Source organism: Electrona antarctica, assembly GCF_951216825.1.
Source record: "Electrona antarctica genome assembly, chromosome: 5".
NCBI lineage: Eukaryota > Metazoa > Chordata > Actinopteri > Myctophiformes > Myctophidae > Electrona > Electrona antarctica.
In genome coordinates, this window is record NC_136810.1 from 20,180,037 (window position 1) to 20,204,462 (window position 24,426).

Below are 24,426 nucleotides of genomic sequence, written 5' to 3' on the forward strand. Positions count from 1 at the left end.
GGCGACCACCCGCAGGGTTCTTGTGGCATGTGTGGTGAAGTAGGTCATACTGGCCGTTTATACCGCTGCAAGACTTTTAGGAAGGCCATTCCGACTGCACGGAGGGCCGAGGCCAAAAAGTTGAATGCTTGCCTGAAATGCTTGGATCTCCATGGGAGTGAGGGACTGTGCAATAAGAACTTTCTGTGTCGCAAGGATGAGTGCAAGAAGGGTGATGCACCAGCAGACCATCATTTTTTCCTATGCCTTAAAGCACCAGTCAAAAGAGACACTGCCAGAGAGGAGACCAAGGGAGAGAGGAGGAGAGAACCTCGTGGTCCGACTGAAGAGCAGGAGACATTGTTTGCCAATCTGGGTCTGACCCCGGCGCAACTGGATGCTGTTCGTAAGGCCTGCACCAACAAAGTATCTTCGACTGTTTGTGCCGTGGAGGGTCTAGTGGACGAAAGCGGACCGAAGGAGCACCCCGTCCTCATGATGCTGGTGGACGTCACAACAAAGCGAGGAGACTGGATAGGAGCACTGATCGACCTGGCCTCGGATACTAACTATATCACACACCAGGCTGCGAAGAGACTTGGACTGACTGGTGAACCAATCATGCTAGTCATACGTGGTGTGGGGGGGATGGAGGCCAAGGTCAAGACATCGAGGTACTTCCTGAGCTTGAAAGTAGCGACGAAGAAGGGGACATGGCGACTTCATGAGATGACCTGTTATGGTCTGGACGAGATAGCCAGAATGGACCACGCAGTTGACTCTGGCCGCCTGGAGAAGTACTTCCCCGGTGTCGAACCGGGGGAGCTGATCCGCCCAGACAAAGTTGAGCTACTCATCAGCATGCGGGAAGGGCGCCTGGCACCACAGCGGATGATGAGGTGCGGCGACTTGGTTTTGTGGGACGGACCTCTTGGGAAAGTCGTCAGTGGTTTACATCCAGAACTGTTTGAAGGCATTGAAGTGACAGTGCGTCAGTCATCGACCCATTTTGCATGCTCCATGAGGGCGGAGGCCAGACAAGTTGATGTTCTCCGCGTTTGCCCGGAGCTGGAGAGCGGCGTGGAGGTCGGAACCACGGCTGCGTGCAATGCTGAGGTTATTAAATGGCTTCAGTGGGACAGCATTGGTGCCGCCTGCGACCCAGTATGTGGTGGATGCCGTTGCGGGAAGTGTGCCCCCGGTGGGAAGGAAATGTCACTTGCTGATGAGAGAGAGTTGGAAATCATCAGGGGAGGACTGACCTTTAAGGTCAGCGACAAGCACAGTGACAAACCCCACTGGGACGCCAAGTACCCCTGGAAGGAGGACCCTGCTACCCTGCCCAATAACCGCAAAGCTGTCGAGGCAGCGTTCCTGAGGTCGGAGAAACGCTTGGAGAAGGACCCGGTGTGGAAGGAAGCCTACGCGAGACAGGTGCACGACATGGTCGCGAGAGGGGCCGCCATCAAGCTTTCCAGGGATGTGATGGACAGTTGGAACGGAGCGGTGTGGTGGGTGAACCATCTCACAGCCCCCAACCCCCACTCCGTTACTACTCCGGTGAGACTTGTCTGGGACAGCAGCCAGGAATATAAGGGTGTGAGCCTGAATGGCATTTTGCTGAAGGGTCCAGACGTTTTGAACCCCATCAGGGCGGTGCTGCTTCGTTTCCGGGAGGGAGAACACGCAGCGATTGGAGACGTGGCCAAAATGTACAACTCCGTGTGGCTGGAGGACCAGGAGGTGCATGTTCACCGTTTCTTGTGGAGGGACTCCCCGGCCGATGACATTGAGGACTACGCCGTGGTGAGGGTGAATATGGGCGATCGGCCAGCTGGCTGCATTGCCCAGGTCGCGATGCGTGAGACCGCCCACCTGCCACAATTCGCCGACAAGGTGGAGGAGAGAAATGTCATCGTGGACAGTGCATATGTCGATGATTTTTTGTATTCTCACAACGACCCCCAGAGGCTGGACGAGATCCTGGTGGGGGTTGAGACCATACTGGCAACCGGCGGGTTTTTCCTCAAGCCCTGGGTCCGGTCTGGCCAAGGTGGGAGGCAAGGTGTTGGTCCATCTAAACCAGAGACTATTTTGTTGCCCAACCAGCTTCGTGACGAGGACAACAAAGCCCTGGGAGTTGGATATCACGTGGAGGAAGACGAACTCTTCCTCATGGTGTCAGTCAACTTCTCCACGAGGAAGAAGAAGATGCGCACCGAACTCAACCTCACCTTAGAGGACGTGGAGGACAAAACGCCAGATCCTCTCACCCGCCGTGTGTTGCTAAGCCAGGTAGCAGGACTTTATGACCCCATTGGTCTGGCGACGCCCCTGAAACAAAAGGGCGTCATTCTGGTCCGGAGAGCCTTTCAGGAGGCTGGACCATTGTCCAAGGATACATGGGACAAGCCGCTGTCTGGTGAGCTACGCGGGAAAGCAGTCGAGCTCTTCAAAGACTATGCTCGGCTGAGTACCATCACTTTCCCCAGGTGCATTACTCCCCGTGGCTGGGTGGGTGAGCCCTGGGGGATTACGTTTTCTGACGGGAGCTGTGACTCTTATGGAGCGGTCCTCTACCTGCTCTGGGAGACTTCTGGCGGAGTTGTGGCCCGGCTGGTGGAGTCCAAGGCCAAGTTGACACCCCTCGACCAGAAGGGCGACGCAGTTAAAGCGGAGATCTGTGGCGCGGTCTTCGCCACGCGACTGAAGGGCTACCTGCTGAAACATGGACGGCTGAAGGTGGAAAGGTGGTACCACTTCGTCGACAGCCAGACGGTATTGGGCGCAATCCAGAGGGAGAGCTATGGCTTCCAAACCTTCTTTGCGAACCGTATTGGAGAGATACAGAAGGCCGGACCCATGACGGATTGGTGGTGGATTCCAGGTCAGTACAACGTGGCCGATCTGGTCACAAGAGGGTGTTCACCTGAACAGCTTGACGGTGACTCCCTGTGGCAGAGAGGTCCTGAGTTCTTGACCAGACCGGTGAAGGAATGGCCCATGAAGTCCGCAGCAGAGGTGGCCTCTGGTACCAGGGAGATTGTGAGTAAGCTACAGAGAAAAGCTTTCTCCGCAGTCGTTACCAGGTCCCAGGTGAAGGAGCTGTCTACGCCAGGTGGTCCTAGCGGTGTCGGTGGCATGGTCGAAGACGGTGCAACTGCAGGGTCTTCCCTGGTCGGAATCATGAAGTCCTTGCCAGGTGCAACTACAAGGTCTTCCTCAACGGCATCGGACGTCTGCAGTATGAAGAGACTGTGGGGTTCAGCTCTCGTGGATCAGGTGGATCTTTCAAGGAGCAGTACCTTGACCAAGCTCTGTGGCGCTGTGGGACAGGTCCGCAGATATGTGCACTCATGGTTGAGTGTGAAACATCGAACCGGCAAGCGGGAACGGTGGGAGGCGGCGCTCACAGTCGAGGAGCGCAAAGTAGCGTTCCAGGACCTATGCCTCGCTGCCCAAGCCGGTGTAGCCTTCCCCACGACGACTCTTAACCGGCTCGTCGTGAACAAAGACAATGCAACAGGACTCTTACTGTGCCACGGCCGTGTCCAGTCCGTGGATGAGGAGAGACGTGGGGTTCCTTTGCTACCCCACAAACATCGTATCAGCATTCTTCTCGCCGAAGAAGCCCACCGTGCCAACCACGAAGGCGTTGCTGGAACCCTCCTTCGGATGAGAAAAAGGGCTTGGGTAGTGCAAGGCCCTAGAGTCGCCCGCAAGGTGGTCGACGCGTGCATACATTGCCGGAAGAGAAGAGCCAAGTTAAGCACACAAGTGATGGGCAACCTCCCCCCTGTACGCACCAGTCCAGCGGCTCCTTTTGAGTATACAACACTGGACCTGTTTGGCCCGTACACCGTCAGGAGCGTGGTGAAAGGGCGAACGAAGAGGAAGATCTGGGGAGTGGTCTTTAGTTGTATGGCCTCAAGAGCGGTTCATGCAGACTTGGTTGAAGACCTGTCGACTGACAGCTTTCTCAAAACGTATCAGCGATTCACCGCCTTGAGAGGCCATCCGAAGAAGCTCTGGTCTGACCAGGGCACCAATTTTGTGGGGGCCAAACCAGCACTTGAAGAGCTCTACAGCTTCCTGGCGGGTCTCAACAAAGAGGAGATACAGAGGAGAGCGGCTGTGGCTGGGACCGACTGGACTTGGGAGTTTAGCCCAGCGGACTCGCCACACCGAAATGGGGCAGCGGAGGCGGCTGTCCGTGTGTTGAAGAGAGCGTTGAGCAGCGTTGGTGAGGGTGGTGAGCTGACCACTCTAGAGTTCCAGACCCTCCTTTATCTGGCTGCCAATCTCGCGAACGAGAGGCCGATCGGTGCCAGAGCACAAGTTCGAGATGAGACTGTGGACATTGTGACACCCAACATGTTGCTGTTGGGGCGGGCGGGGCCCGGAGGTGACACCCAGGGATTTGAATTCCCTGCTTATCCTTTCAGCCGTCTACGAGCAGTCCAGGTGGAAGTCGACAAATTCTGGAGGCGTTGGAGCCAGCTGGCAGGTCCTCACCTGTTCGTCCGTCAAAAGTGGCACTTTCCTGCCAGGAATATTACAGCTGGAGACCTGGTCTGGTTGGCGGACCAAAACGCCCTCCGGGGTCGTTTCAGACTGGGTCGGGTCGTGGAGGCTTTCCCTGACGGCAAAGGTGTCGTTCGGGACGTCAAGGTGCGAACCTGCCACAGTCTTCCGATCAGCTGGTCCCGCGTGAAGAAGGAAGGGGCCCCTTGTTCTTCCACCATCCTCCACAGGGACGTGCGGAGGCTGGTGGTACTGATTCCAGTTGAGGAGCAAGGAGGTGATGCCGGACTCAGTTAGCTACTGTTTGGAAAGTTGTTGGATTATTTTTCTACCTCCACGGACTTTGAAGTTTTCCATTTCTTTTAAATGTTTACGATTTGTCTAATTTGTTTACAAAGCAGGATTTGGAGCTGTGAAAGAATCGCTTGTTTGTGTGTTTATGATGGCCTACTTGGTCGTTGCCCAATAGCCCAGGTGGGAGGTGTGTGGTTTTATCCCATTTTTGATATAAACATTTCTTGCTATTTTTTCTATTACCTTTTTTGTATTGAGTGGTGTAATAGTGACCTCTTCTGGTAGTAGTGGTCACGCACAATGTATCGCTTCTGGTGTTTATTTGGCGTATATATTTAGTAATTATGGGATAGTTAGACCCAAACGAATTAGTGTAATATACAGATGCTGTAAGGAGTTAAATGGTTTTAATTAATGGTGTGGTCATTTTCATCCTGTGTCTATTGTTGGAGTGCATATTTGTTAATTTTAGGTGTGTTGCATCAGGTAGGCTCATTTGCGCATGCGTCGACTGGCCGCAGTTCAGTTCGACAATCGACATTGTTGTTGACGGGTGAAGTTGAGCTGGTGAGTGACGAAATGTGGTTATAATTGTTTATTTACTGGGCATATAACTACTATAAATGCTTCAGATATGTGTCGGATACAATCACTGATATGTTCATATTATTGATGTTGTGTTTGTGTATATTTTTGTGTCCCTACAGTCGATTACCTGGCTGGATACTGGTTGGAAAACAACAGGGTTACTGTACAAAGTGGTAGTTTCAGTTAGCATTAGCATATTTGAGTTGTTGTGTGAATGTGTGAGTGAAATAAAACGTGCTTAAGCCAGTACTGTGTGTTCCATCTATGCTTGAGTAAGGCACTGTTTTCATCCGTCAATAACCCCTTTGCGGTGGGAGTTGCTAAATTGAGGTGTAGTTTAGTAAAACCGTACAGTTATACCCAGAGGAGAGGAATCCAACCGGCAACTGCTTCTGGCGTAATGTTCCGTCTGATAAGCTTTATTATTGATATCAACCCGGATCGCTGATTTCTTTCTCTTTCTTTCTATTTTTTTTGGCTTGGCCTTTCCTTCTTTAGCGATCCTAGACCGGATTGCGCAACCGCGCTGCCGTCCACCTCCCATTATACAGGCTGCCTAAAAAGCTGAATAACTCGGAATCTACAGAGCTCTCCGTGGTTTGGATAAAACGTGCAATGTTCGGAGGTCTTTGCTGATGGTCTAGAATGGAAACATTGGCGCTTTCTAGAGCAAGGATGGCTTCATTTTAGCTCGCTAGCTTTTACGCTATTTATTTAGCATTAAAGATGGACGTCCAGACAGGATGTCAGTCCAGCTTGTGCTACTGTACATTGATATCGGCTTGGCAGTCTGCGGTTGGCTCTGCGTCCAGCAGGAGGCAGTATATGGGTTAAAAGACAAACAAAAAAGCAACATTTAACAATACAAATAAATTGTTTAGGCAATAAACAATGCATCGTGATCTGCATGCATGCATCTGCGAGTCCAAAACATAAATAAATATTTCCATTCCATATCTGAGCAACCTACGTTGGCTACCTACCTATAAAGCCACTTGGCCGCTTGGGCTAAGCCTTTTTTTATTATTAAGGAAGATCAACATGCATGTCAACGTGTTCGCTGACTACGAGAAAAGCCTCTCAGTTCGTCTGGTAAACATAGATAGCACATGGCTAACTTAGCCTTCCCAGTGTGGGAAGACGGAGGAGGCGGCGGGCTGTAAACTTTATCCAGGCCAATTGGTTTTAATAATGCCAAGTATGCTCTCTCCACTTCATTGATACACCGATACGGTCAACATGTTTGTCTCGCTGTCACTCGCTTTTAGTTTTGACAACCGCAAAGCTACCGTTGTGCAGAGCCATTGAAGTACGACACTAACGACAGAGAACTTTGCGCCATTGAGGGGTCCGAAAACAGCGCTCGGAGTGTGACAAGCTGGAGATTGAAATACATTGTTTTCAATGCGGGCGGCGCAAATAACAGCAATTGTAGGCATGTGTGCAACATGACAACTGTTTTAAAATATTGTACAGTGACAACTAAAGTCTCTGTAATGTTGTACTATTACAAAAAAACGATCTAAAATAAAGGGATTTAAGATCAGGACACGCATTTATTATTATGCAAATTAACCGTAAAGCCGATAAGAATATTCAGATATTTCTTAACGGTCGTCTAACCGGCTATCCGGTTACCCGTCGAAATCCCTAGTCGTTATGTCTCCCCCCCACCGCCCACCATCCACCCCCCGCCCCGCATAAATCAACAGACAGACAGACAGACAGACAGACAGACAGACAGACAGACACCTTTTGATGTTGCCGAACTTCTGTGCGTTGCCCATGATCTTTCCGAAGTCGATGTGGAACATGTGCCCGCTGTGTTTGAGCATGATGTTGTCGTTGTGCCGGTCACAGATGCCCAGGATGAACGTGACCACGCACCAACCCGCGCACGAGTGCACAAAGTTTATCACCGCCTGGGAGGGAGATAACACAACGCAGAGTTTATACAGCCTGTAGGAAAATAACACTGAGTTTATTACAGCCTATAGAGCGTCGCAGTCCTGCCCCCTTTCATGACGACGACAGGCCGCGGGAAATAATTCCCCATGCATTTTTCCCATAGACATTTCAAAAATAATTTATTTAAAGACCTTTTAAAGCTGCTATAAGCAATAATATGTCAAAATATTAATGACCTTTTTATTTTTTAGGTATTCAGACTGCCAGCAATGGGTAGAACGCTCACAAAAATAATTTAGTCTCTGTGACACATCTAGGGGCCGCAATGTTCATTGGCCGAAAAAAACCCGGTCGCAGTGACTAACGCCGGGGCTCCACCGGGCACATCAGCGTCGCGTCCCCGTCACCGTCAGGGAATGTTCCCTTTTTAATCAATGAAGGGTGGCTCCACTGTCCGCGTTGCGTGACATTAACGCGTGCATTCAAATTGAACCGGTGCGTTTTTTGACGCATGCGACGGAGACGCAACGCGTCCGGTGGAGCCCTGGCGTAACCAATCAGGAAGCAGACAGGCAAATCGACCAATGACAAAGCTTCTAGGAAAATCTTTGAATGCAGATTGCGGCCCCTAGATGTGTCACAGAGACTAAACATTTTTTGGGAGCGTTCTACCCATTGATGGCTGTCTGAATACCAAAAAATAAAAAAATAAAAAGGTCATTACAATTTTGACATATTATTGCTTATAGCAGCTTTAAGCGTCGTACAAAGCCAACTCTGATCGTGACAACAAACACAATATTTTGGGCCGAACAAATAATTACAAAGAAGAAAAACAGCAAAAAAAGGGTTGGACCTTGCCCTTTTTTTTCTTCTTTGTAATTATTTGTCCAAGGTGCTTCACTCTGTGGAGTTGTTGTATAAAGCCTTTTTCTTGGCTTTTAGTTTAGCAAAGAAAGAAAGAAAGAAAGAAAGAAAGAAAGAAAGAAAGAAAGAAAGAAAGAAAGAAAGAAAGAAAGAAAAAAAAAACCCCACTGCGTTCAGGCTCATGGGCCTTCATCCGGGTCCATGGTTGAAAATGAATGTGCGAAGTGCTCCTTTAAATGAACTCAGGGATTTTTACAGTTGTGTCGCGTGTTGGACGTGTGTGACCTATGGGTGACCTCTGTGTGACCTCTGACCGTTTCATAGTCCTCCTCCGTTTTGTTCTTCATGTGGAACCACTTCGTCAGAGTGTCCTCGCGCAGCACACCCCCAGCACCCCACTCCTGGTGGATCTTACCCAGCGTCACCGCGTTGGGGACCACCTCTATCAGACCTGCACACACACACACGCACACGCATGCACACGCACGCACACGCGCACGCACACGCACACGCACACGCACACACACATGCACATGCACATGCACCACCACCACGCACGCATACACGTTGTTTAGACAGATGCTATAGGATCATAGTTTACCAGGTGTACATCATTACACTGATCCCTCTGCACTATCCATTTGAACATGGGCATCATTTGGAGTCCATGGGGATGGTAATTGACACTCCCTAGCGTTCACATTTAACCTCAGTACAAGTGAGACCTCAAGGCAGCAACACATCACTCTTCCATATGGGCTATAGACCGTAAGACTATGAAGCAATATAGAACTGGGCATAACGGGCAACGGATATGGGATCTCTTAAAGGCAATGTCATGTGGCACGGTGATTGGTTTCATTATTGTAACGCCCAAACCACACCTGTGCATAATATAACGGGTAACGCAGGTGTTTTAGCGATTTAGACAGGTAACCAAAATAGCCACTTTAGTGGGGGAACACCCCTTCCCCACTGCTAAATGTCTCAACTGTATAAATTGAGACAGAAGACAAACCTTGTTAGACATTAAGACAAACTGACCCTGATCTGGTGGAAAGACATTGAGACAAAATGCCTTGCCTTGGAATGCCTTGCATAGGATGAGGAGTGTGGAAATCAGACATGGAAGAAGACCTTAAGAGGCGGCTGTTCATAGCTACTGTGGAGTCAGTATACTGCTGTATGGGGCCCGAGACATAGACCCTCACAGTATACAACAGGAAAGAGCCCTGGATGGAGTCTACACAAGAATGCTACGAATGGCACTAGGTGTCACATGGACGGACCGCATCAGAAAGGGGAATGGGGACCTACCACGGGTCACGGACAAAGTCAGAGAGAGAAGGATGAGGAATGGCAGGGCACTGCGTCAGGCACCCAGAACTTGAAGTATCGGTAAGTAAATTGACTACATACACTATATGTGGGGTCTACCCAGGGCAAAGCCAGGAGGGGAAAGAAATGCACCACCTACGCTACGTAGACAGCTTAGCTAACAACACTGCAGAGCTCAAGAACCTGATGTTAGATAGGAAAGTGTGAAGGGCAGCGATCCAGGAGACCGAGTTGGGTGTGTTGTCTAGACCTCACTCTCGCAGATGGACATTAAGACACACTGACCCTGGTTTGTGCTGGTGGACAGACATCTGTAGGTGACCATGCGCATGTCCAGCCCCTCCTGAAGCCACACCCTGTCCATCACCCGGACGATCTGCAAGACCAACATGTCCTGACGCAGGTTGTCCCCCGTCTGTAACACGCACGCACGCACACACACACACACACACACACACACACACACACACACGCACACACACACACAAAACACACACATTAACACACAAAACACGCATGCACGTAAACACGCACGCACAAACGCACACACACAGTACAATGACAGTCACAAGTCCTTGTTAATGCTTTTCATTGGTTCAATGTTTAACTTTCACTGTCACATTAAACTTATTTAAAAATAAATAGCAAACTGAGCTTTAGGATGGGTTATTTTCGCTACTTATTTTGTGTGACACTCTTTATGATGGTGTATACGGGACATTCATTCCATTTACAAAAACACACAAAAAGTAGAATTGTGCCTACAACGCCCACAACATAGAATTGTAGATCAGATATTTTCAGCAAATGAAAAAAACAGGCATTACGACGGCATCAAGGCCCGCCAAAATACATTTTGTTTGACTAAATCAACTGTAGATTTAGTCGACTAAAATCTTATGATATTTAGTCGACTAAAAGTGGTCATTGAAACCTGACCTTGCAGATGACACTGATGTTCTTGGCTAGGGGGTCGCTGCAGATGAAGGTGAGCCCCAGTGGAGCGGCGTTTGAGTTGTAGACCATGCAGGCCTGCATGGGGGGAGAGACAGAGAGCATGGTAAAGAGTGCATGGCTGGCATCCCCAAGTTCCACATGATATGAATGAACACACTTGCAACAAAGCCCATGTCTGACACTAAAAAAACAGTCGAATCCGGTGTAACAGCCCAAAATATACACACGGCATACCTTCTGGGCTATAGTCCAGTACACTGTGATATAAAACAGGGGTATAAAGTAGCATTTACGTCCCATTACCTGTGTCAACGCTATAAGCAGTCGCTGTACCGCACTGTTGTTACGAAAAGAGAGTTGAGCCAGAAGGAAAAGCAATCTTCGTTCCTACTCTCACCATATGGTCATGAAGTGTGGGTCATGACCGACAGAATAAGGTCGCGAATACAAGCGGACGAAATTAGTTTTCTTCGACGGGTGCATGGCTGGCATCTCACTTAGAGATAGGGTGAGAAGTTCAGTCACGTGAGAGAGACTCGGAGTAGAACCGCTGCTCGTTTGCCTGGAAATGGGGCCAGCTTAGGTGGTTCGGGCATCTGGTTAGGATGCCTCTCGGGCGTCTCCCTAGGGAGGTCCTCAACGGACGTCCCACTGGGAGGAGACCCCGGGGCAGACCAAGGCGCAGTTGGAGAAAACACATCGACTCACTGGCCTTGGAACGTCTCGGAATCCCCCAGGAGGAAGTCACTAATAAGCGGTTGAAGATGGATGGAACGCTATAAACATCCATCAAGCTACCTGACTCGCTGAAGGAAGCTAGTCTTCGCTCGACATTCACTATAAAGTAAAAGGGCCATTTTTTTCCATCTCAGACAAATCACCAAAATAAAGCCCTTCCTCTCCATGCACACCTGACTTGGAAAAAGACATCCATGCCCTCATCTCATCAAGACTTGTCTAATGCAACTCACTCTACTCAGGAATTCCCGCCTCATCTCTCTCTCCAGACTACAACACATCACCCCCGTCCTAGCCTTCCCTTCACTGGCTGCCAGTGAAATTCAGAATACATTTTAAGGTTTTAATGTTTGTTTTTAAAGCCCTTCATGGTCTGGACCCTCCCTATATATCTGCCCTCATCACTCCCCCCGACTCCACTATAGGGCACTCAGATCAGCAGACCAGATGGCCCTGAAGATCCCTCCCACTCACCTGAAATCAAAAGGCGACCGGGCGTTCTCGGTTCGCTGCACCCAGACTTTGGAACGCCCTGCCACTATAGTTTTGAAAGCTGCACCTTCTATGGACATTTTTAAATCTTGTTTAAAAACACACATGTTCTCCCTGGCCGTTTAACACTATACCCCCCCCCCCCCCACACCTTTTTAAATCATGTGTTGCTGTGCTCTCCCATTTTATAGTTTTATAGTTTATTTATTTATTTTTTCCAGCCCACGGAATATGCCCCACGGATGCGTGAATTGACGCTATGCCAATAATACACCCGTATAGCGCTTTATTCCGCTGCCTTTATCAAGGATTACCGCGCCACTTGTCCTGTCTGTGTCCCTGCCCTCAGGTCGACAGACAGGCTATACACCACAGGACGCGTGAGCTAACGCCACGTCAACAATGCGCCTGTAATGGTGTTTTGGCCGGTTACCCTGTTTTTGTTTGTTGTATACCTACAAACGAGTGTGACAGCAACCCAGAGAGGAGCGATCCATGCCAGCTCTCTAACCTGCATCCTGCAGTGGGTTAATCCGGATGCCAGAACTCGTGAGTAACTTTGCTTTCCAAAAATGTCTAAAAATGCAGTTATTGTTGATAACTTGCTCTGCACTTCTGTCGAGGAGACCACGTCTTGGACTGCTCGGTGGAGATCAAAAAATCAGTGTAATCACGCACACCTGGGCCCCGTGCGTGCCAGTACAACTGGTGTGTCTTAAAGAGATATCCACGTCACGAGTGAGGTGGGGTCATTCCCCATACATATGAAATATGTTGGGTGGAGAGATGGCCTGTCTCGATACGATAGAGAACATCATCTCCAACCTACTAACTATACACACCTGCTCCTCATTAGTCCACCACACCTATATAATCACCCCCTCTGCCACTCCACTACAGTCAGTATTGTTTGCCTGCACTAGACACTAGCCACTCTACACGGTCCCGTCCGTTTATAGCTTTTGTCAGTGTTTGTTGCTTATTCTAACGTTGCCTTTGACTACAAGTTTTGCCTATTCCCCTGTACCTTTGCCTGGATTTATTAAACATCCTTTAAACATCCTTGAAACCTGCGCCTGCATCCAAGAATGTCATTACACCGAGCCTGTAATTTTTTTGTTAACCAGAAGTTAATGGAATGGCATCTAGACTGACATCGAGATCATGGTTCCAACCCATAATTACCCATGTAAATAAGTGCAATCTTCCCTAGAACATCTTGTCTTTTGAGACAGATCACGCCATCACGTGAGCTTGATCTAGCTCTTCTGAAATTAAACCTGGAATATAACATGTTGACCTTTAGATAGCACATTATGTAGACTTAGATAGTATTTTAAACAGACTTATAGCGTGTTACGTAGACAGCTCTAGAACTGCACTTTATGTAGTCATAGCACTTTATAGTACACATGTATAATATATTATATAGTATAGTATGTATAGTTAACATAGATACTCCACTGTTACGTTCTTAGTTTACGCATGATTCATGATAACTACTTTTTATATATGTGATGTATGCCATGCTTTTGTTATTGCTTAATGTAAGTCGCTCTGGATTAAGAGCGTCTGCTAAATGCCTAAATTGTAAATTGTAAATTGTAATTTGTATGAAGCGTTTAGTCGTCTGTGATTTTAGACAAAGTGATTTGACGTTGTTCTTACGTCCATGTCCAGGGCTTTCACGTGCACGGCCGGGTTCAGGGGCAGGCGGCACGTCATCCCGTCTTTGAAGAAAGACTCCAGCTTACATTGTTCTTCCTTCAAAACCTCCTGCGTACACGGAACACATGTGAGATGTCATTTATTATTTATGACACATAACAACGGTGCTATGAAAGAACGATGATGCTCGCTTTAATTAATTTTTATCGACTATCTTTTTATCAGATTTCTTTATTTGATCTCTTTATGGTTATAGCTCTGCCATTTGTTTTGTAAAGAACTAACATTTTTTGACAAAGCGCTATACACATCCAAGTTGTTAGTCATCATTAACGTGGTCTTGAATGACTCCAGATATTACTTTGTATGAATGGATGAATGATATAAATGACTTTATAAGTGATAAATGGTCTTGCGTCGGGTTTGGGGTAGGGGTTTAGGTTTGGGGAAGGGGTTTAGGGGTGAGGGTTAGGTATGGGTAAAGGTTAGGGGCTCCATTTTCGTCACCTTATCCCTAAACTTCTTTGCCTTTTCTTTTTTTACTATTTTAAAAAACATTTTTGAATAGTTCAACTAGCCAATCTACATTGACACGTTGTGAGCTTGTAGACTGGCCATTTTAACAATTCAAAAATGTTTTGGAAAATAGTAAAAAAAAAAAAGGAAAAGAAGTTTAGGGATAAGGGGTTTAGCGGTGACGAAAATGGAGCCCCTAGGGGTTTTCGGGATGGGTAAGGCGTGAGGGTAAGGGGTTTAGGGTCGGGGTGTACCTTGCGTCGGGTCTTGTCGGCATTATGGACCTTCTCAGCGGTCTGCGTGAGCAGGGACACCAGGCGGGCCTCGTTCTCCAGCTCCTGCCTGAGCGCGCCTCCAGCGCTGTGCCTGAGAGCGGCCAGAACCTTACTGTACCAGCCCTGGTACCGGGGGTCTCCCAGAGTGTCATGTAGCAACCTGCACGCACGCACATACACACACACACATACACAAACACACACAGTACAATACGCACACACACACACACACACACACACACACACACACACACACACACACACACACACACACACACACACACACACACACACACACACACACACACACACACACACACACACACACAGTACAATATGCACACACACACACACGCACGCAACTTTTAAACACTTATGTCTAGACCTCATGTACACAATACATATAAATAAATTGTGTACATATATTTTGTTGACTTGTCTCCCCATATCTGCAGGCTCGAAGTGACATGTTTTGCGCTTGTAGATCTGCTACTTTTGCCTTTTTGTTTTTTTAATTTGAATCCTTTTTTTCAACAGTTTTGGGACATAATGAGGTTCGCACCCCGACAGAGACAAATATATGCCAAATATATATAGCGACAGATACCGTCCGCAACACATATTCTTTTTGATACTATGAAAAATGGTGATTTGAATCAGCACTCCTCACCAGTACAGCTGCTGGCCGATCCTCAAGTTCTTCATTGACCTGGTCAAGAGCAGGCTGACCAGAGGACCGTCCAACTGCCACTCGTTCTTCAATGCCTGGAGGACAAGGACAGGACACGCTACTTTACCCATTTAGACCCGAAAAAGACTTAAAAACCTATGTTTCCTATGTCATGTGGTGCACAAACTATTTCATGTCAAGGGCCGCAAGAATTATCTGTATTTGGCCGCCGACCCCCATCTGAAAATATGTTGTTCCAGGGACCCCGCCAGAAGCAAAGATTTGAGTTAAAAACGTTCGCACTGAAAGAATATATATTCAAAGAGTTGCGCCACATTTTCAAGATTTTTCAAAAATAGCAGACCTACAAGCTCGTAGCGTGGCACTCGGTGCCATGCTATGAGCTTGTAGATTTAGCTGTTTTTCAATAGCTAAAGCATAACATAATGCTTAAAACACCGTCCAGAATGGAAGTATAATTTTGAAGTATGTTCTACTTTACGCGAGTATTTCCAATTTGAAATACCTTTACTTCTACTCCATTACATCTCAGGCCTCTGAAATATTGTCCTACCAATGTATATTTACATCTTTTATGACGTAGTTATCAGACAAAACAAACATGGACCAAACGAACATTAAACTCTGTCCATGTCAATGGCGTTTTTTTAATGTTTGTTTTAGGAAAAACAAACATTAAACATACATGTATAGCGCCCCTCAAAAATATGAGTACCTATTCCACCACCATGACTGTTGAGGACCCTACCTGGACCAGCTGCGGCAGGAACTCTTCCAGGTCTCCGTCACTGATCTGCTCAAAGAATTGAACGGCAGCGTCCCTCACTGTATGGTCATGGAAACTGCGAGACGGAAACAACGTTGACGTCAACGCAAAATGCAATATCCCTTTCTGTGTGGAGTTCTTTACATGTTCTCCCCGTGTCCCCTAGGGTAGGTATACCCAAAAACATGCAGTAATCCTGGTCTCTATATTGCCTGATTGAGGCTGATTGAGGGGAAAGGAACTGGTTGGAATAACCTTCCTTCCACGTGCTACGTCCTACCGGGGAAACTCCCCCCTGTCAGGTGATAAGAAGCGGCCTGCTCACTCCTCATGCGTTGAAGGAAGCATGAGCTCAGTTCAGGGCTCTCCCCAGGTTGGCAGAGGGAGAGTATAGAGCGTCGCAGTCCCGCCTCCTACCCGGGACCAGGAAATGAAATCCAATGCATTATTCTCATAGACATTTCGGAAAGTATTTATTTAAAGACGGTTACGCCGCGGACAAAGCCAACTCGAGTCGTGACAACTCATGACAACACAAACAATATTTTGGACCAAACAAATAATTAGAAAGAAGAAAAAAACGTCAGGTTACAACACTTTTTTTGTTGTTTTTCTTCTTTCTAATTATTTGTTTGGTCCAAAATATTGTTTGTGTTGTCATGAGTTGTCACGACTCGAGTTGGCTTTGTCCGCGGCGTAACCGTCTTTAAATAAATACTTTACGAAATGTCTATGAGAATAATGCATTGGATTTCATTTCCTGGTCCCGGGTAGGAGGCGGGACTGCGACGCTCTATAGCGGCCAGGATTACAGTTTAAGCAATAATTGGGACACTGGGTGAAAAATGGGTTACAAAATCGCAGGATAAAAATGTAAAGAAAAAAACATCTTCGGTAGGAGACTTGTGGTGGTTAATGTAAAATATATATGAAAAAAAAAACGTCCTATTACACAAAGATTTGTAACGCTGAGGACATGCATAGAGGTATAAAGGATAGAGTGAGGACCGGAGGACCAGCCCCGCCCCCCCCCGCTATTAATTTCAATGGAAGTTGCTCAGTGGCGTTTTGAAGCATCCGGAAGACTGCCGGAAGTATCATTAACTCTATAATTGCGGCTAGCTGTTAGCATAAACCCCAGTTCCCAGTGCCACCATATGTGTCGCGTTCACTTTAAAAGACGGAGTCCCCCCCCCCCCCCTCACACACACACACACACTCGCTACACATTGGAAGCACACACTGTTTACCTTTCGTCAGAAGCTTTTACATGGCGGCAGCGTCGCGGTACAAAGGCACAATTTATGACATTTAGTCAACTAAAACTAGACATTTAGTCAACTAAAACTAGACTAACACTAAAACATTCCAGGTGACTAAAATATGACTAAAACTAAATGAAGTTGCATTCCAAAGACTATGACTAAAACTAAAATAGAAATGTGCTGCCAAAAACAACACTGCTTTGGACGCATGTCATAAAGCAACATGGTTCTTGTTCTGTGACGTGAGAGAGAATCTCTACCTGTCAGTGAGCAGGAACAGCGCCTCCTCTGGCTGCAGGAGAGGCCAGTGTTCAAGGACGGTGTAGATCTCCATCAGGTCCTCAGGCATCCAGCGGGGGGCGCCACCCAGCACCAGATGCAGGAAGGTGTTCCCTATGTCTGCGTTGTGGCGCTTCTCCCACAGGAAGGCCTTCTCATTCTCCGTTAGGCTGAAAGGCAAGGTTTATTGTCACTCTCTGATAGGCTGAAAGACCTGATTTAATCAATGTTTATGGCCTTGCAAACGGGGACCGATAAAACACGCCTATAGCTCATTTTCAATGAGACCTGCGTTTTTGCAAGCACTGACTCACAAGCAGAGGCAGAGCTTCTTGGAGACCTCCGACAGCTTCTTGCGGAGCTCTTCACATGCCGGACTGAAGACCGTGGAGTCTGGGACAGCCACAGGTCGCTGGTATCTCCACTCAGTCTGATCTGGAAACTCCAGCTGGAGATGAAATGGCATATAGCATGAGACGAGATTAGATCTGTGGTGATACAGGCACACAGACATACAGAGAATTAGTCTCTAAAGACAGTAATATATTAGCCCAAAACTGGAGCCAGCAGTATAATATATCGGCGTCAGGTAGAAACCTCTTACTTAACTCACAGACAGAAGCAGTGACTCACAAATAGAGGCAGTGAGTGACTCACAAAAATGATCTACAAGCTCATAGCGTGGCACTGAGTGCCGCACTACAAGCTTGTAGGTCTGCTATTTTTGAAAAATCGTGAAATTGTGGCGCAAATCTTTGAATACATTCTTTCAGAGAGAACGTTTTTAACTCAAATATCTGTGGGGTCCCTGGAACAATATATTTTCAGATGGGGGTTGGCCTCCAATTACATAGAATTCTGGGTGTCCTTGACATGAAATATTGAGCACCACTGATATAGAAACATAGGTATTTCAAAAGGATTTAGAAGACATTTGTAGAATCGTCCTCAGGTCTACAGATGAGTTAAGAGCGAAATTGGAAATTTGTATCGGAAGCGGTGAAAAAAAAAACAGACCTGCAGAAGCACTTCGGTTGGCTGCCTGTGGCTGTCCGTCAAGGCGGGGGCGGGGCATGGAGGCACGTCAGGCAACATGGACATACTGAGTAACACTGTCCCGTTCACCAGAGTTCTGATCACACACACGCACATACACATTGTATTTTTACTCCACTATAAGTCATTAAGGTCCACAGAATGAGAGGCCTGCTCTGCCAGAAACATCGCGAAAAAAAAGTTATGGACATTTTTGGTATACCACACCATAGACAACCAATAAAAGCAACATTTTCCAAATGTCATTATGCATTAAGTACTATGTGACATGTCAAACTAGGGGGTTCTCATGATTCTGAACCCATTCCAAGCATTAGTTGAAAAACACTCCTTGGCCTAAATTCGGCCATAGCCACTTGCCCAAATGTGCCCAAATGTGCTGACCTCATCACATTTTGTGATGACGGCTAGGCCGTTTTCAGCATTTTTCGTGCAAAACTAATGCTTGGAATGGGTTCAGAATCATGAAAAACACCTAAGTTTGACACGTCACATGCAATGGTATTATAATAAAGTTATGACCTGTGACTGTACCTACAGTATGGTGGTATTATAATAAAGTTATGACCTGTGACTGTACCTACAGTATGGTGGTATTATAATAAAGTTATGACCTGTGACTGTACCTACAGTATGGTGGTATTATAATAAAGTTATGACCTGTGACTGTACAGGGGCATTACGGCCCAGCGCAGCAGTTCAGGACTCTTGCCCTGTTTCGAAGCCATCAGGCGAAACGTCAACATGGACTCATATGGAAGCTGATTGACAGGGACTGGAAACACCATCCTTAAACACGCGCACACGCACACACACACACACACACACACACACACACACACACACACACACACACACACACACACACACACACACACACACACACACACACACACACACACACACACACACACACACACTCACACACACACACACACACACACACACACACACACACACACACAGAGAGAGATGGGCGATTTTTTGGGGGAAGGCATACGGATGCTGGGGTTGATTGCAGACAATTGCACGAGTCCCTCCGATCCGAGTCCGAGTCGAGTAGCAAGTCATTTGGTCCAAGTCTCAAGCAAGTCTCAAGTTTTTCTGTTGTGGGCAAGTCAAGTCAAGTCGAGTCACAAAGTTGTGTCAAGTCGGGTCGAGTCACAAGGTTGTCGAGTCAAGTCGGGTCGAGTCACAAGGTTATGTCAAGTCAAGTCGGGTCGAGTCACAAGGTTGTCGAGTCAAGTCGGGTCGAGTCACAAGGTTGTCGAGTCAAGTCGGGTCGAGTCACAAGGTTATGTCAAGTCAAGTCGGGTCGAGTCACAAGATTGTCGAGTCAAGTCGGGTCGAGTCACAAGGTTGTCGAGTCAAGTCGGGTCGAGTCACAAGGTTATGTCAAGTCAAGTCGAGTCACAAGATTGTCGAGTACTGTACTGTACTGTACTGTACTGTACTGTACTGTACTGTACTGTACTGTACAAGCTCTCCTCCCTGGCCTCTGTCTGTGTGTTAGGCTGCACAACAGTGACACTTGATGGTGGTGACAATAATTATGCTATTTCCGTGCTCGGATACAGGGACACAGGGACACACACAAGTCACACATAGCTGTCTATAGTGGTTGCACCACTCAAAATGCCAATATCAAACTTATGCCAATTACAATATGTAAAATCACAATATCCAGTCTAATTATATGAATATAATACTGATGCCCTGCCCATGCACAGACAGGCCTAAAGCAAGTACAAAAATAATACAAAATAAAATAATAATAATAATAATAATAATAATAATATATTATTATTATTATTATTATTATTATTATGACAATTAAAAAGGAAAAATAAAGAAATAAGACTTTCCCATTCAGACACAGAAGTACAGGCCTGTGTCTGCATTAAATCTTAAGGAAAAAAGAAATCATGTCACTCACTGCCACACATTTTGTCTCAGTTCATTTTAAGCTCTGTATAGGAAATCAAAATGTTCTGTTGTAGTGTAGTTTGTTAAAGACGTTGGGAAGCTTAACGATGTTTAATTGACTACAGGCGATAGAGTGAGAGACAACGCGACCGCCTCGTCAACTCCCCATGTTCAGCTGTGGATGTTTTTCTTTTCCTTTTTTTTTTGATGATCACATCTTAAGTTAGCGTCTTGTGTTGTTGTTGTTGTTGTTGTTGTTGGAAGCTGTTGCTGAATTAAGGACTTTTCAAATGGAATAATTTATTTGGAACAATAAAACAAGACAGGTAAGAGGAAAGTAGGAAAGGAAGTTTGCACCCGACGGACAAGCTTATTGTTCAACTGTGTAAAACATGCGTGACCCAACATGATTACATGAAACCTGCATTTATAACCAGCGCTGCACATAATTATTTTGAAATGTCCTACACAGATAAAATGAATTACTCACCTACTGCTGCAGGTTCCATGTTTAAATAAAGTAATTCCAGTGTTGTTCAAGTGACAGATGCATGGTTTTCACATTGTATTGTATTGTAAATATGGTTGCGTTTAGCGACTAGCACTATGACAGGAGCACCGTAAACTTTGGGAAAGTGTCATAGTAGCTTGTTTACAACTGAAACAGACTTCCTGTGCTCTGACTTCCTCTTCAAAATAAGAGTCACGTGTAAAGATTAGTCAACACTAGTTTTATTTCTAAGTCTACTTACAGGACATAACATCATATTTGAGTTCCTTTTGAATACCTGTCAGATTCTCTACATATAACTGTCGCAGCTCTTGGTGCGCAAATGCGCCTTGCATCCTTTGCAAAGGACTAAGTTGTCCGAGTCAGCTTGTCTCAAGTCGAGTCGAGTCTGGAGTCATTGTCTTCCAAGTCAAGTCGAGTCTCAAGTTTTTACCCTTGAAGTCCAAGTCGAGTTGCAAGTCGTCAAATCAATGACTCGAGTCGGACTCGAGTCGAGTCATCATGACTCGAGTCCAATACTCTGGTTGATTGAGGTGGTAATATTTGTGAGGGGCTCCGCCCATCCCGTCCTTACATGCGGTCGCACTGGATCTTGTTGCCTTGCCACTGCAGGGCGCTGCAGATGTTCTCCGAAACGGCTGTGTCGCTGATCTTCTTCCCGCCAAACGACAGCTCACAGTAGATGGAGAAGTAGTCAAAACTAAACAATAAAACACACGGGGAAATGGAGAAGTTATAGTCAAAACAACAAACTTAAGTAGTCTCGCGTAGCCAGCCAACTATTCCACAATCTCCGAATGCTATATAGAGTCTGGAACTATATGAGCTATGAGCTGAGTAAGGCGCGATTCATACTCCTATTTTAGAGCAGAATAAAAGTCGGTTCAGCTCTGTAGAGCCTACAATGTGACGTCATTTGAGGTTCGGGGGGGCGGGTACCGTCCTAAAGTCGGCTCTTCGGTGCTACTGAAAATGTCTGACGAGCCGAAATCATTTCGGCACTACAGCGGTAAAATAGGAGTATGAATCGGAGTATGATTTTTTGTATTTTCTTTTCTGCTAAGCAACACGCTATATATGCTTAGATGATTTCTATTTATATTAGAATAAATTTGTGCGACTGTAAAGACGAAACGGAAGCGGGGAGGAGGCTCCACTTCTGCTTTATCGCTTACGCATGACAGCTCTTCCGTTGGTCCAGACTGTATGATGGAAGCATTTGGAAATTGCGAGAGTCAACAGTCTGGTAACGCGAGACTACAAACTTAAGTCTCGCGTGGCCAGACAAGTTGCCCTCTCGCAATTTTTCAAATTGGTTATACCTGATAATCCATATGGGCTGCAGTTTGTACAGGGTGGCGATGTTGAATTGCAGGATATCCTGGCTCTGTTGAGCGTCGCGGCTGGGTGGGCGGGGCATGACCTCCTGACAACGGAAGTCTGACTGGAAGTTGTGGAAGAAGACCTGCAGCACCCTCGTCAGTGCCTGGTGCAGCATCACCATGGCTACCGCGCACACAGAGGGCAAAGGTCGTCACCGTGGCTACCACCATTGATATATATATAGCTAGATGGCTCACCCGCGCTCTGGCCAATGGAGAGCGCCGTTGCTACGTGGCGGCCATCTTACCTCGGGGCAGCATAACATTGTGTCTATGGGGCATGTTCTTTTAAATAACCATAACTTGCTCAAATTTTCAAGCGATTTTCAAGCGGTTTGGTTTGTTATAAACGTCAGAGACGTCCGCATACTTATATGCTTTTATACGACGTTCATATGAAAAACAAAATGAAACAGATAAGCGTCCTGAATCATAGCCACGTTGACAACGTTTGTAATAAACCAACCCGTTAAGATTTGAGCGAGTTATGACGTTTGATGTTTTTGTTTGAGCTGCCATTGAACATACTGTACTGTAGTCCCGAAGCAAGATGGCCGCCGGGTGAACTACGTCAGAGACTCCGCCTTGAGCCATCTAGCCTAGTCTATGGCTACCACACACACAGAGGGCAAAGGTCATCACCATGGCTACCACACACACACAGAGGGCATCAGCAGGATAGTGAGAGCAGCAGAGATGTGACCGATGTGTCAGTAAGGCCATATAAACATAATGACTGACTGCTCTCACCTTTCCCACCATGTCTTTAAAACCATTCTGGGCGGGAACCCCATTTGGTGTTTTAAGCATTATGTTGTACTTTAGCTATTGGAAAATAGCAGATCTACAAGCTCATAGCGCGGCACTACGAGCTTGTGGTGCAAATCTTTGAATATTCGTTCATAGCGAACGTTTTTAAACTCAAAACGTTGCTTCTGGGGGATCCCTGGAACAACATATTTTCAGATGGGGGTCGGCGGCCAATTACATATATTTTTGGGGTTCCTTGACATGAAAATGTTGAGAACATAGGGTTTTTCCAAAAACTGAAAAACTTAGAAGACATTTGTAGAATCGTTCCCAGGTCAAAATGGGTTAAAGGAGTTTAAAACACTACTCAATTAGGGCTGGTTGTCCTATAGTTTAGGACCCGCCACAGTGGTGTCCGGTGAGAGACCAACCGGGATGTCTAAATCTCTGTCACAACGATTTCTGAGTTGTAAGGCCAAATATTGCGGAGAACATCTAGGTTGTAAGGCCAAATATTGCGGAGAACATCTAGGTTGTAAGGCCAAATATTGCAGAGAATATCTGGGCTGTAAGGCCAAATATCGCGGAGAATATCTGAGTTGTAAGGCCAAATATTCCGTCTCATACTGACAGCTTTGGAGACTTATTTATTTTTGTATCAATTACACATGTCAGGAGGTGGTTTTCAAGTAGGACCCAAATGCAAGGAAGTTGGGATCTTAAAGGAACTCCTTAATCAACAAAGGCTGAAACTAAATGAAAACTAAGCTATGATGACAACAAAAAAATATATACTGACAATTTCGTCAACAAATAAAAAACTAGACTAAAATGTTAGGAAGGGACTAGTGGACAAGAGATCCAGTATAAGTAATTTTACAATTAGTTGCATGCTGAAAATAGCCGATCTACAAGCTCACAACGTGTCGCAGCGCAACACATTGTGGGCTTGTAGATAGTCTATTTACGACGGCATCAAGGCCCGCCAAAATAAATTTTGTCCGACTAAATCAACTGCAGATTTAGTCGACTAAAACCAGACTAAACCATTCCAGGTGACTAAAATGTGACTAAAACTAAATGAAAACTATTCAAGAGACTATGACTAAAACTAAAATCAAAATTTGCTGCCAAAAACAACACTGGTGTGGTTGCTCGCATCGCATCGCAAATATGAATAAAAACATAATATATACTGTTTGTCTGTTCTAGCCTGCAGTAGTAGTAGTTTATGCACTGAACCAGTGTGTCTTCATGATGCTAGTTCCCCCTGTGTACCTCACAAACACACCAGTAGGGGTCAGCAGAGACGAGGGAAATAATATGAGGGGAATTATATATAAATTAATTGACAGAAAAGGTGAGGAGATCCAAAACATCATCATACATTGATCACTGTGGGGAATTCTTTACGCAAAAAGGGGGAGAAAATCTGCATTGTGAGTGATAATAATAATAATAATAATACAGGAGATGAAATGTCAACAGACTTACCGGTCTCACAGTCACACATCTCCTCACGACTCTACGAGGAAATAACACGCACGCACGCACACGCACGCACGCACACGCACACACACACACACACACACACACACACACACACACACACACACACACACACACACACACACACACACACACACAGAGCAGCTT

General features: G+C 46.4%; 1 protein-coding gene across 1 annotated transcript in view; it reads right to left on the minus strand.

Annotated features, from left to right (window-relative positions):
* The window catches only part of pik3c2g (phosphatidylinositol-4-phosphate 3-kinase catalytic subunit type 2 gamma), a gene marked incomplete at its 5' end in the record, with an annotated part of 50,367 nt that overhangs the window by 10,033 nt on the left and 15,908 nt on the right, over nt 1-24,426 (minus strand). Inside the window, 15 exons of the mRNA XM_079501210.1 lie at nt 7,138-7,307; nt 8,475-8,611; nt 9,784-9,913; nt 10,438-10,530; nt 13,354-13,461; nt 14,124-14,304; nt 14,815-14,909; nt 15,584-15,677; nt 17,127-17,315; nt 17,460-17,593; nt 18,163-18,277; nt 18,862-18,990; nt 21,213-21,338; nt 21,961-22,144; nt 24,265-24,295. Coding sequence (XP_079357336.1) covers nt 7,138-7,307; nt 8,475-8,611; nt 9,784-9,913; nt 10,438-10,530; nt 13,354-13,461; nt 14,124-14,304; nt 14,815-14,909; nt 15,584-15,677; nt 17,127-17,315; nt 17,460-17,593; nt 18,163-18,277; nt 18,862-18,990; nt 21,213-21,338; nt 21,961-22,144; nt 24,265-24,295 — 1,916 coding nt within the window. The remainder of the gene's footprint in view (nt 1-7,137; nt 7,308-8,474; nt 8,612-9,783; nt 9,914-10,437; nt 10,531-13,353; nt 13,462-14,123; nt 14,305-14,814; nt 14,910-15,583; nt 15,678-17,126; nt 17,316-17,459; nt 17,594-18,162; nt 18,278-18,861; nt 18,991-21,212; nt 21,339-21,960; nt 22,145-24,264; nt 24,296-24,426) is intronic.